This window comes from Oncorhynchus gorbuscha, linkage group LG07 (assembly GCF_021184085.1).
Source record: "Oncorhynchus gorbuscha isolate QuinsamMale2020 ecotype Even-year linkage group LG07, OgorEven_v1.0, whole genome shotgun sequence".
In the NCBI taxonomy this organism is placed as follows: domain Eukaryota; kingdom Metazoa; phylum Chordata; class Actinopteri; order Salmoniformes; family Salmonidae; genus Oncorhynchus; species Oncorhynchus gorbuscha.
This window is the reverse complement of record NC_060179.1, coordinates 7,190,689-7,205,421: the sequence shown is the minus strand read 5'-3', so window position 1 is coordinate 7,205,421 and position 14,733 is coordinate 7,190,689. Positions and strand designations below refer to the sequence as shown.

Sequence of the window (14,733 nt, the reverse complement as noted above, 5' to 3'; positions counted from 1 at the left end):
GATCAGAGACTGAATCTCCAACACATCCACCTGACCCTTCAAGATCAGAGACTGAGTCTCAAACACATCGACCTGACTCTTCAGAGACTGAGTCTCCAACACATCGACCTGACTCTTCAGAGACTGAGTCTCCAACACATCGACCTGACCCTTCAGAGACTGAGTCTCCAACACATCGACCTGACTCTTCAGAGACTGAGTCTCCAACACATCGACCTGACTCTTCAGAGACTGAGTCTCCAACACATCGACCTGACTCTTCAGAGACTGAGTCTCCAACACATCGACCTGACCCTTCAAGATCAGAGACTGAGTCTCCAACACATCGACCTGACCCTTCAGAGACTGAGTCTCCAACACATCAACCTGACCCTTCAGAGACTGAGTCTCCAACACATCGACCTGACCCTTCAGAGACTGAGTCTCCAACACATCGACCTGACCCTTCAAGATCAGAGACTGAGTCTCCAACACATCGACCTGACCCTTCAGAGACTGAGTCTCCAACACATCGACCTGACCCTTCAGAGACGGAGTCTCCAACACATCGACCTGACCCTTCAGAGACTGAGTCTCCAACACATCGACCTGACTCTTCAGAGTGAGTCTCCAACACATCGACCTGACCCTTCAGAGACTGAGTCTCCAACACATCGACCTGACCCTTCAAGATCAGAGACTGAGTCTCCAACACATCGACCTGACCCTTCAGAGACTGAGTCTCCAACACATCGACCTGACTCTTCAGAGACTGAGTCTCCAACACATCGACCTGACCCTTCAAGATCAGAGACTGAGTCTCCAACACATCGACCTGACCCTTCAGAGACTGAGTCTCCAACACATCAACCTGACCCTTCAGAGACTGAGTCTCCAACACATCGACCTGACCCTTCAGAGACTGAGTCTCCAACACATCGACCTGACCCTTCAAGATCAGAGACTGAGTCTCCAACACATCGACCTGACCCTTCAGAGACTGAGTCTCCAACACATCGACCTGACCCTTCCGAGACTGAGTCTCCAACACATCGACCTGACCCTTCAGAGACTGAGTCTCCAACACATCGACCTGACCCTTCAGAGACTGAGTCTCCAACACATCGACCTGACCCTTCAGAGACTGAGTCTCCAACACATCGACCTGACCCTTCAGAGACTGAGTCTCCAACACATCGACCTGACCCTTCAGAGACTGAGTCTCCAACACATCGACCTGACCCTTCAGAGACTGAGTCTCCAACACATCGACCTGACCCTTCAGAGACTGAGTCTCCAACACATCGACCTGACTCTTCAGAGACTGAGTCTCCAACACATCGACCTGACCCTTCAGAGACTGAGTCTCCAACACATCGACCTGACTCTTCAGAGACTGAGTCTCCAACACATCGACCTGACCCTTCAGAGACTGAGTCTCCAACACATCGACCTGACCCTTCAGAGACTGAGTCTCCAACACATCGACCTGACTCTTCAAGATCAGAGACTGAATCTCCAACACATCCACCTGACCCTTCAAGATCAGAGACTGAGTCTCAAACACATCGACCTGACTCTTCAGAGACTGAGTCTCCAACACATCGACCTGACTCTTCAGAGACTGAGTCTCCAACACATCGACCTGACCCTTCAGAGACTGAGTCTCCAACACATCGACCTGACTCTTCAGAGACTGAGTCTCCAACACATCGACCTGACTCTTCAGAGACTGAGTCTCCAACACATCGACCTGACTCTTCAGAGACTGAGTCTCCAACACATCGACCTGACCCTTCAAGATCAGAGACTGAGTCTCCAACACATCGACCTGACCCTTCAGAGACTGAGTCTCCAACACATCAACCTGACCCTTCAGAGACTGAGTCTCCAACACATCGACCTGACCCTTCAGAGACTGAGTCTCCAACACATCGACCTGACCCTTCAAGATCAGAGACTGAGTCTCCAACACATCGACCTGACCCTTCAGAGACTGAGTCTCCAACACATCGACCTGACCCTTCCGAGACTGAGTCTCCAACACATCGACCTGACCCTTCAGAGACTGAGTCTCCAACACATCGACCTGACCCTTCAGAGACTGAGTCTCCAACACATCGACCTGACCCTTCAGAGACTGAGTCTCCAACACATCGACCTGACCCTTCAGAGACTGAGTCTCCAACACATCGACCTGACCCTTCAGAGACTGAGTCTCCAACACATCGACCTGACCCTTCAGAGACTGAGTCTCCAACACATCGACCTGACTCTTCAGAGACTGAGTCTCCAACACATCGACCTGACCCTTCAGAGACTGAGTCTCCAACACATCGACCTGACCCTTCAGAGACTGAGTCTCCAACACATCGACCTGACCCTTCAGAGACTGAGTCTCCAACACATCGACCTGACCCTTCAGAGACTGAGTCTCCAACACATCGACCTGACCCTTCAGAGACTGAGTCTCCAACACATCGACCTGACCCTTCAGAGACTGAGTCTCCAACACATCGACCTGACCCTTCAGAGACTGAGTCTCCAACACATCGACCTGACCCTTCAGAGACTGAGTCTCCAACACATCGACCTGACTCTTCAGAGACTGAGTCTCCAACACATCGACCTGACCCTTCAGAGACTGAGTCTCCAACACATCGACCTGACTCTTCAGAGACTGAGTCTCCAACACATCGACCTGACCCTTCAGAGACTGAGTCTCCAACACATCGACCTGACCCTTCAGAGACTGAGTCTCCAACACATCGACCTGACTCTTCAAGATCAGAGACTGAATCTCCAACACATCCACCTGACCCTTCAAGATCAGAGACTGAGTCTCAAACACATCGACCTGACTCTTCAGAGACTGAGTCTCCAACACATCGACCTGACTCTTCAGAGACTGAGTCTCCAACACATCGACCTGACCCTTCAGAGACTGAGTCTCCAACACATCGACCTGACTCTTCAGAGACTGAGTCTCCAACACATCGACCTGACTCTTCAGAGACTGAGTCTCCAACACATCGACCTGACTCTTCAGAGACTGAGTCTCCAACACATCGACCTGACCCTTCAAGATCAGAGACTGAGTCTCCAACACATCGACCTGACCCTTCAGAGACTGAGTCTCCAACACATCAACCTGACCCTTCAGAGACTGAGTCTCCAACACATCGACCTGACCCTTCAGAGACTGAGTCTCCAACACATCGACCTGACCCTTCAAGATCAGAGACTGAGTCTCCAACACATCGACCTGACCCTTCAGAGACTGAGTCTCCAACACATCGACCTGACCCTTCCGAGACTGAGTCTCCAACACATCGACCTGACCCTTCAGAGACTGAGTCTCCAACACATCGACCTGACCCTTCAGAGACTGAGTCTCCAACACATCGACCTGACCCTTCAGAGACTGAGTCTCCAACACATCGACCTGACCCTTCAGAGACTGAGTCTCCAACACATCGACCTGACCCTTCAGAGACTGAGTCTCCAACACATCGACCTGACCCTTCAGAGACTGAGTCTCCAACACATCGACCTGACTCTTCAGAGACTGAGTCTCCAACACATCGACCTGACCCTTCAGAGACTGAGTCTCCAACACATCGACCTGACCCTTCAGAGACTGAGTCTCCAACACATCGACCTGACCCTTCAGAGACTGAGTCTCCAACACATCGACCTGACCCTTCAGAGACTGAGTCTCCAACACATCGACCTGACCCTTCAGAGACTGAGTCTCCAACACATCGACCTGACTCTTCAGAGACTGAGTCTCCAACACATCGACCTGACCCTTCAGAGACTGAGTCTCCAACACATCGACCTGACCCTTCAGAGACTGAGTCTCCAACACATCGACCTGACTCTTCAAGATCAGAGACTGAATCTCCAACACATCCACCTGACCCTTCAAGATCAGAGACTGAGTCTCAAACACATCGACCTGACTCTTCAGAGACTGAGTCTCCAACACATCGACCTGACTCTTCAGAGACTGAGTCTCCAACACATCGACCTGACCCTTCAGAGACTGAGTCTCCAACACATCGACCTGACTCTTCAGAGACTGAGTCTCCAACACATCGACCTGACTCTTCAGAGACTGAGTCTCCAACACATCGACCTGACTCTTCAGAGACTGAGTCTCCAACACATCGACCTGACCCTTCAAGATCAGAGACTGAGTCTCCAACACATCGACCTGACCCTTCAGAGACTGAGTCTCCAACACATCAACCTGACCCTTCAGAGACTGAGTCTCCAACACATCGACCTGACCCTTCAGAGACTGAGTCTCCAACACATCGACCTGACCCTTCAAGATCAGAGACTGAGTCTCCAACACATCGACCTGACCCTTCAGAGACTGAGTCTCCAACACATCGACCTGACCCTTCCGAGACTGAGTCTCCAACACATCGACCTGACCCTTCAGAGACTGAGTCTCCAACACATCGACCTGACCCTTCAGAGACTGAGTCTCCAACACATCGACCTGACCCTTCAGAGACTGAGTCTCCAACACATCGACCTGACCCTTCAGAGACTGAGTCTCCAACACATCGACCTGACCCTTCAGAGACTGAGTCTCCAACACATCGACCTGACCCTTCAGAGACTGAGTCTCCAACACATCGACCTGACTCTTCAGAGACTGAGTCTCCAACACATCGACCTGACCCTTCAGAGACTGAGTCTCCAACACATCGACCTGACCCTTCAGAGACTGAGTCTCCAACACATCGACCTGACCCTTCAGAGACTGAGTCTCCAACACATCGACCTGACCCTTCAGAGACTGAGTCTCCAACACATCGACCTGACCCTTCAGAGACTGAGTCTCCAACACATCGACCTGACCCTTCAGAGACTGAGTCTCCAACACATCGACCTGACCCTTCAGAGACTGAGTCTCCAACACATCGACCTGACCCTTCAGAGACTGAGTCTCCAACACATCGACCTGACTCTTCAGAGACTGAGTCTCCAACACATCGACCTGACCCTTCAGAGACTGAGTCTCCAACACATCGACCTGACTCTTCAGAGACTGAGTCTCCAACACATCGACCTGACCCTTCAGAGACTGAGTCTCCAACACATCGACCTGACCCTTCAGAGACTGAGTCTCCAACACATCGACCTGACTCTTCAAGATCAGAGACTGAATCTCCAACACATCCACCTGACCCTTCAAGATCAGAGACTGAGTCTCAAACACATCGACCTGACTCTTCAGAGACTGAGTCTCCAACACATCGACCTGACTCTTCAGAGACTGAGTCTCCAACACATCGACCTGACCCTTCAGAGACTGAGTCTCCAACACATCGACCTGACTCTTCAGAGACTGAGTCTCCAACACATCGACCTGACTCTTCAGAGACTGAGTCTCCAACACATCGACCTGACTCTTCAGAGACTGAGTCTCCAACACATCGACCTGACCCTTCAAGATCAGAGACTGAGTCTCCAACACATCGACCTGACCCTTCAGAGACTGAGTCTCCAACACATCAACCTGACCCTTCAGAGACTGAGTCTCCAACACATCGACCTGACCCTTCAGAGACTGAGTCTCCAACACATCGACCTGACCCTTCAAGATCAGAGACTGAGTCTCCAACACATCGACCTGACCCTTCAGAGACTGAGTCTCCAACACATCGACCTGACCCTTCCGAGACTGAGTCTCCAACACATCGACCTGACCCTTCAGAGACTGAGTCTCCAACACATCGACCTGACCCTTCAGAGACTGAGTCTCCAACACATCGACCTGACCCTTCAGAGACTGAGTCTCCAACACATCGACCTGACCCTTCAGAGACTGAGTCTCCAACACATCGACCTGACCCTTCAGAGACTGAGTCTCCAACACATCGACCTGACCCTTCAGAGACTGAGTCTCCAACACATCGACCTGACTCTTCAGAGACTGAGTCTCCAACACATCGACCTGACCCTTCAGAGACTGAGTCTCCAACACATCGACCTGACCCTTCAGAGACTGAGTCTCCAACACATCGACCTGACCCTTCAGAGACTGAGTCTCCAACACATCGACCTGACCCTTCAGAGACTGAGTCTCCAACACATCGACCTGACCCTTCAGAGACTGAGTCTCCAACACATCGACCTGACTCTTCAAGATCAGAGACTGAGTCTCCAACACATCGACCTGACTCTTCAAGATCAGAGACTGAGTCTCCAACACATCGACCTGACCCTTCAAGATCAGAGACTGAGTCTCCAACACATCGACCTGACCCTTCAAGATCAGAGACTGAGTCTCCAACACATCGACCTGACCCTTCAGAGACTGAGTCTCCAACACATCGACCTGACCCTTCAAGATCAGAGACTGAGTCTCCAACACATCGACCTGACCCTTCAGAGACTGAGTCTCCAACACATCGACCTGACCCTTCAGAGACTGAGTCTCCAACACATCGACCTGACCCTTCAGAGACTGAGTCTCCAACACATCGACCTGACCCTTCAGAGACTGAGTCTCCAACACATCGACCTGACCCTTCAGAGACTGAGTCTCCAACACATCGACCTGACTCTTCAGAGACTGAGTCTCCAACACATCGACCTGACCCTTCAGAGACTGAGTCTCCAACACATCGACCTGACCCTTCAAGATCAGAGACTGAGTCTCCAACACATCGACCTGACCCTTCAAGATCAGAGACTGAGTCTCCAACACATCGACCTGACTCTTCAAGATCAGAGACTGAGTCTCCAACACATCGACCTGACCCTTCAAGATCAGAGACTGAGTCTCCAACACATCGACCTGACCCTTCAAGATCAGAGACTGAGTCTCCAACACATCGACCTGACCCTTCAGAGACTGAGTCTCCAACACATCGACCTGACCCTTCAAGATCAGAGACTGAGTCTCCAACACATCGACCTGACCCTTCAGAGACTGAGTCTCCAACACATCGACCTGACCCTTCAGAGACTGAGTCTCCAACACATCGACCTGACCCTTCAGAGACTGAGTCTCCAACACATCGACCTGACTCTTCAGAGACTGAGTCTCCAACACATCGACCTGACCCTTCAGAGACTGAGTCTCCAACACATCGACCTGACCCTTCAGAGACGGAGTCTCCAACACATCGACCTGACCCTTCAGAGACTGAGTCTCCAACACATCGACCTGACTCTTCAGAGACTGAGTCTCCAACACATCGACCTGACCCTTCAGAGACTGAGTCTCCAACACATCGACCTGACCCTTCAAGATCAGAGACTGAGTCTCCAACACATCGACCTGACCCTTCAGAGACTGAGTCTCCAACACATCGACCTGACTCTTCAGAGACTGAGTCTCCAACACATCGACCTGACCCTTCAAAATCAGAGACTGAGTCTCCAACACATCGACCTGACCCTTCAGAGACTGAGTCTCCAACACATCAACCTGACCCTTCAGAGACTGAGTCTCCAACACATCGACCTGACCCTTCAGAGACTGAGTCTCCAACACATCGACCTGACCCTTCAAGATCAGAGACTGAGTCTCCAACACATCGACCTGACCCTTCAGAGACTGAGTCTCCAACACATCGACCTGACCCTTCCGAGACTGAGTCTCCAACACATCGACCTGACCCTTCAGAGACTGAGTCTCCAACACATCGACCTGACCCTTCAGAGACTGAGTCTCCAACACATCGACCTGACCCTTCAGAGACTGAGTCTCCAACACATCGACCTGACCCTTCAGAGACTGAGTCTCCAACACATCGACCTGACCCTTCAGAGACTGAGTCTCCAACACATCGACCTGACCCTTCAGAGACTGAGTCTCCAACACATCGACCTGACCCTTCAGAGACTGAGTCTCCAACACATCGACCTGACTCTTCAGAGACTGAGTCTCCAACACATCGACCTGACCCTTCAGAGACTGAGTCTCCAACACATCGACCTGACTCTTCAGAGACTGAGTCTCCAACACATCGACCTGACCCTTCAGAGACTGAGTCTCCAACACATCGACCTGACCCTTCAGAGACTGAGTCTCCAACACATCGACCTGACTCTTCAAGATCAGAGACTGAGTCTCCAACACATCCACCTGACCCTTCAAGATCAGAGACTGAGTCTCAAACACATCGACCTGACTCTTCAGAGACTGAGTCTCCAACACATCGACCTGACTCTTCAGAGACTGAGTCTCCAACACATCGACCTGACCCTTCAGAGACTGAGTCTCCAACACATCGACCTGACTCTTCAGAGACTGAGTCTCCAACACATCGACCTGACTCTTCAGAGACTGAGTCTCCAACACATCGACCTGACTCTTCAGAGACTGAGTCTCCAACACATCGACCTGACCCTTCAGAGACTGAGTCTCCAACACATCGACCGGACTCTTCAAGATCAGAGACTGAGTCTCCAACACATCGACCTGACTCTTCAGAGACTGAGTCTCCAACACATCGACCTGACTCTTCAGAGACTGAGTCTCCAACACATCGACCTGACCCTTCAGAGACTGAGTCTCCAACACATCGACCTGACTCTTCAGAGACTGAGTCTCCAACACATCGACCTGACTCTTCAGAGACTGAGTCTCCAACACATCGACCTGACCCTTCAGAGACTGAGTCTCCAACACATCGACCGGACTCTTCAAGATCAGAGACTGAGTCTCCAACACATCGACCTGACCCTTCAGAGACTGAGTCTGGGAAGAATAGATTAGTGCAGGCCTCCCATGGTCAGAGACTGAGTCTGGGGAGAATAGATTAGTGCAGGCCTCCCATGGTCATGGGATTATAGGCACCATCATTTTATGTGTCATGGAGACATTTCATTTCTTGAATAGTAGTAGGAAGTAATAAAAGCATTTGGCTCCTGATATGTAGGAAACTGGAGCTTTTTCAATGTTTAGTTAATAATAATTGAAGTGGCAGTTAAATACACTATTTTTTGGAAGTGTTCGGTCTTCCTATAAGTTCACAGCACTGTAATATCAGCATGTAAATGATTTACTTACGCAGAATATTCAACAGTGTATGAATAGTTGAAAGGTTTAGGATCCCACATAAGCAGTGTTTTGAAGTTGATAGACCACCAGGAAACGTTCTGTGCCTTGGGATAGTTACCTACATGAAGGATAAGATCAGTTACCTACATGATTAACAAGATCAGTTACCTACATGAAGGATAAGATCAGTTACCTACATGATTAACAAGATCAGTTACCTACATGAAGGACAAGATCAGTTACCTACATGAAGGATAAGATCAGTTACCTACATGAATAAGAAGATCAGTTACCTACATGAAGGACAAGATCAGTTACCTACATGAAGGACAAGATCAGTTACCTACATGAAGGATAAGATCAGTTACCTACATGAAGGATAAGATCAGTTACCTACATGATTAACAAGATCAGTTACCTACATCAAGGATAAGATCAGTTACCTACATGATTAACAAGATCAGTTACCTACATGAAGGATAAGATCAGTTACCTACATGAAGGATAAGATCAGTTACCTACATGAAGGATAAGATCAGTTACCTACATGAAGGACAAGATCAGTTACCTACATGAAGGACAAGATCAGTTACCTACATGAAGGATAAGATCAGTTACCTACATGAAGGACAAGATCAGTTACCTACATGAAGGATAAGATCAGTTACCTACATGAAGGACAAGATCAGTTACCTACATGAAGGACAAGATCAGTTACCTACATGAAGGACAAGATCAGTTAACTACATGATTAACAAGATCTGTTACCTACATGAAGGACCAAATCAGTTACCTACATGAAGGATAAGATCAGTTACCTACATGATTAACAAGATCAGTTACCTACATGAAGGACAAGATCAGTTACCTACATGAAGGATAAGATCAGTTACCTACATGAATAACAAGATCAGTTACCTACATGAAGGATAAGATCAGTTACCTACATGAAGGACAAGATCAGTTACCTACATGAAGGATAAGATCAGTTACCTACATGAATAACAAGATCAGTTACCTACATGAAGGATAAGATCAGTTACCTACATGATTAACAAGATCAGTTACCTACATGAAGGATAAGATCAGTTACCTACATGATTAACAAGATCAGTTACCTACATGATTAACAAGATCAGTTACCTACATGAAGGATAAGATCAGTTACCTACATGATTAACAAGATCAGTTACCTACATGAAGGACAAGATCAGTTACCTACATGAAGGATAAGATCAGTTACCTACATGAATAAGAAGATCAGTTACCTACATGAAGGACAAGATCAGTTACCTACATGAAGGACAAGATCAGTTACCTACATGAAGGACAAGATCAGTTACCTACATGATTAACAAGATCAGTTACCTACATGATTAACAAGATCAGTTACCTACATGAAGGATAAGATCAGTTACCTACATGACGGACAAGATCAGTTACATACATGAAGGACAAGATCAGTTACCTACATGAAGGATAAGATCAGTTACCTACATGAAGGATAAGATCAGTTACCTACATGAAGGATAAGATCAGTTACCTACATGAAGGATAAGATCAGTTACCTACATGATTAACAAGATCAGTTACCTACATGAAGGATAAGATCAGTTACCTACATGAAGGACAAGATCAGTTACCTACATGAAGGACAAGATCAGTTACCTACATGAAGGATACGATCAGTTACCTACATGATTAACAAGATCAGTTACCTACATGAAGGATAAGATCAGTTACCTACATGAAGGATAAGATCAGTTACCTACATGAAGGATAAGATGAGTTACCTACATGAAGGATAAGATGAGTTACCTACATGAAGGACAAGATCAGTTACCTAGATGAAGGATAAGATCAGTTACCTACATGATTAACAAGATCAGTTACCTACATGATTAACAAGATCAGTTACCTACATGAATAACAAGATCAGTTACCTACATGAATAACAATATCAGTTACCTACATGAATGACAAGATCAGTTACCTAGATGAAGGACAAGATCAGTTACCTACATGATTAACAAGATCAGTTACCTACATGATTAACAAGATCAGTTACCTACATGAAGGATAAGTTCAGTTACCTACATGAAGGACAAGATCAGTTACCTACATGATTAACAAGATCAGTTACCTACATGAAGGACAAGATCAGTTACCTACATGAATAACAATATCAGTTACCTACATGAAGGACAAGATCAGTTACCTACATGAAGGATAAGATCAGTTACCTACATGATTAACAAGATCAGTTACCTACATGAAGGATAAGATCAGTTACCTACATGATTAACAAGATCAGTTACCTACATGAAGGACAAGATCAGTTACCTAGATGAAGGATAAGATCAGTTACCTAGATGAAGGATAAGATCAGTTACCTACATGATTAACAAGACAAGTTACCTACATGAAGGATAAGATCAGTTACCTACATGATTAACAAGACAAGTTACCTACATGAAGGATAAGATCAGTTACCTAGATGAAGGATAAGATCAGTTACCTAGATGAAGGATAAGATCAGTTACCTACATGAAGGATAAGATCAGTTACCTACATGAAGGATAAGATCAGTTACCTACATGAAGGATAAGATCAGTTACCTACATGATTAACAAGATCAGTTACCTACATGAAGGATAAGATCAGTTACCTACATGAAGGACAAGATCAGTTACATACATGAAGGACAAGATCAGTTACCTACATGAAGGACAAGATCAGTTACCTACATGAAGGATACGATCAGTTACCTACATGAAGGATAAGATCAGTTACCTACATGAAGGACAAGATCAGTTACCTACATGAAGGATACGATCAGTTACCTACATGATTAACAAGATCAGTTACCTACATGATTAACAAGATCAGTTACCTACATGAATAACAAGATCAGTTACTTACATGAATAACAATATCAGTTACCTACATGAATGACAAGATCAGTTACCTAGATGAAGGACAAGATCAGTTACCTACATGATTAACAAGATCAGTTACCTACATGATTAACAAGATCAGTTACCTACATGAAGGATAAGATCAGTTACCTACATGAAGGACAAGATCAGTTACCTACATGATTAACAAGATCAGTTACCTACATGATCAGTTACCTACATGATTAACAAGAAGGACAAGATCAGTTACCTACATGAAGGATAAGATCAGTTACCTACATGAAGGACAAGATCAGTTACCTACATGAAGGACAAGATCAGTTACCTACATGAAGGACAAGATCAGTTACCTAGATGAAGGATAAGATCAGTTACCTAGATGAAGGATAAGATCAGTTACCTACATGATTAACAAGACAAGTTACCTACATGAAGGATAAGATCAGTTACCTAGATGAAGGATAAGATCAGTTACCTAGATGAAGGACAAGATCAGTTACCTACATGAAGAACAAGATCAGTTACCTACATGTGATGTTAGACAATGACAATGATTGAAAGTGAAATAATTAGGACAGTGTGCCTTTGCATAAGAGCGTCACATGGGACATTCCCTGTACTAAGCCTGATCCAAGAAGTTGCCAACAAAAAGTGAGGACATTGTGGCTTTTAAATGCAGTATGTGATTTATCCATATAGACTTGTGTGTTGTTTAGCAACAAAACCAACAGGTGTGCAAAACAGACGGGATTGGCTTAGGTTGTTGACAACATGTAAACCATATTTAGTCTCCTATGTTTATTGAAAACATAAATACATTTTCACAATGAGCACTTGTTGTCTCTCATTGTTACAGTTGTTGGTTAGCCGGCGAGCGATTTTTTTTTGACATATTAGCATAGACATGACATCAGTCAACACGCCTCAAAGCAAGACATGGTATCAAGAACAAGATCAAACGATCTGAATTGAGACACCTGATTCTCCACAAGACAGCGTCTTGTCATTGACCCGTTTACATGCACACCAATATTCCGTTATTAATACGTAAGTATTCAGTTTCGCATGTCATGTGTGTTGTGTGATGACTCTGTCCGATTGTCAAACAAATTACTTCAAAAGGTAGGCTACCTGAGCATTTCAATCCTCCGTAATAATTCCATAATAATCTTTATTTTTTTGCTGATACTCTGTACTGGACATTGTAGCCTAACGTTACTTGACCCTAATTTAGACACGTTTCTTATTATAATTTCCTACATTTGTTAGGCTTTATTAGAATTTCCTACATTTGTTAGGCCTTATTAGAATTTCCTACATTTGTTAGGCCTTATTAGAATTTCCGACATTTGTTAGGCCTTATTATAATTTCCGACATTTGTTAGGCCAATGTTTGTCAACCATAGTTTGATACATGCAGCTTCTCTTCTGTCATAACTTGTTGAATATTAAATAAAGTAATTCTCACCCGAATAATGTCTTACATTGATAGAATGAATGCATTAGTAATCTATTTTACCCCGATAAAGTTGTCTCTTTCATTTAGGGACCAGGGAGAAAAATATGCAAGAACTCCAAAACAGTGGTAAAATTGGTCCTGTGCAAAATGTTCAAATGTCATCAGTTTGACCGGTTTTAAGGAAATTAAAGCTGAGAACGATGAAACACGTTTCTGATTAGACTTCAGTTCATCTTGAGTTGCATATTTGATGTGGTCGAAATACTGTCTTCTTGCATAACAGTGTTAAAGATAACACGTTACACCCACATTCGTATTTCCTCAAGAGATGCTGAAAGAAAGAAATCATAAGTTGCTCTGGAAAAGAGCGTTTGCTAAATCACTAAAATGTAAACAAACAAAAAAGATTTATCCGTCCCGAGACTAAATTAAACTTTATTGTACCATTTTACTAGGAGTTAATATTATATTATAGGCCTACAGTCATTGTCCAGATTTCAGTAACTATTCCATGTAACCCATATGAATTTAAATTAGGAATTGTCGTTATTTATGGTACAGGGATACTCGTGAGCGGGATATTAACTTCTTGCGAATGTGAATGTAAACAGTGAATGTAAACAGTTTACCCCGAATAAAATCTTAAACGGGATATTAGCTATTAAGCGGGGTTTGAGCTACTATCCCGGATACTGTGCGCATGTAAATATGCTCATTGTTCCAAACTATCTGAACATCCAGAATCACAACGACACGTGGACTTCTGCCCCATTGAAGCGTGTGCATCGTTTTCGTGATGTTGTCAGCTAAACCCGTCTGGACTATTTGTCTAGTCTACAGCTTTTAGGATTGTAGAGGCTAGTTTTATATTTAAATTGCACGTGGAGTTTTTTTGACTCACCTGAAACACAGTTTGTAAAAAATAGTACAGTGCACAATCTCATACAAAACGTTTTCCTTTCCATTTTCAACATGTTATATTCCAACAGGTCCGTGTGAAAACCGCAATCCAGAGGAGGTAGAAGTGAAAACTGACTCAGGTCTCTGGGCGCCACTGAAACGAGTCGGCAGCGATGCACCTCTGATAGAAACCCGCTCCCTTGTCTTGGCCAGCTACAGTCTGTCAGTGTTTAAACGCGCTGTCTAAAAAAAGAAAAAGACGCGTTGTGGTTTATTGCCCGGTGGGATGGGCTTCTGATACTAGTGTATGCAACTTGCTTAACTTGTTTTGTGATGACAAAAGCATCGTAGCCTACTGGACAACGAACAGCTTGTGTATAACTTCCTGTAAGTAGCCTCGTAAAATGTGTCATTCATTGCAAATACGTTTTATGGACATA

The 14,733-nt window shown here is 45.4% G+C and overlaps 1 protein-coding gene across 1 annotated transcript in view; it reads right to left on the bottom strand.

Moving 5' to 3' along the window:
- The window catches only part of LOC124039458 (tissue factor-like), a 34,608-nt gene extending 20,078 nt beyond the window's left edge, over positions 1–14,530 (bottom strand). The window contains exons 1-2 of the mRNA XM_046355447.1: positions 14,295–14,530; positions 9,026–9,134 (exon numbers count right to left, since the gene is read on the bottom strand). Coding sequence (XP_046211403.1) covers positions 9,026–9,134; positions 14,295–14,367 — 182 coding nt within the window. The 5' untranslated portion in view covers positions 14,368–14,530. The remainder of the gene's footprint in view (positions 1–9,025; positions 9,135–14,294) is intronic.
- Between the last annotated feature and the right edge of the window lie 203 nt (positions 14,531–14,733).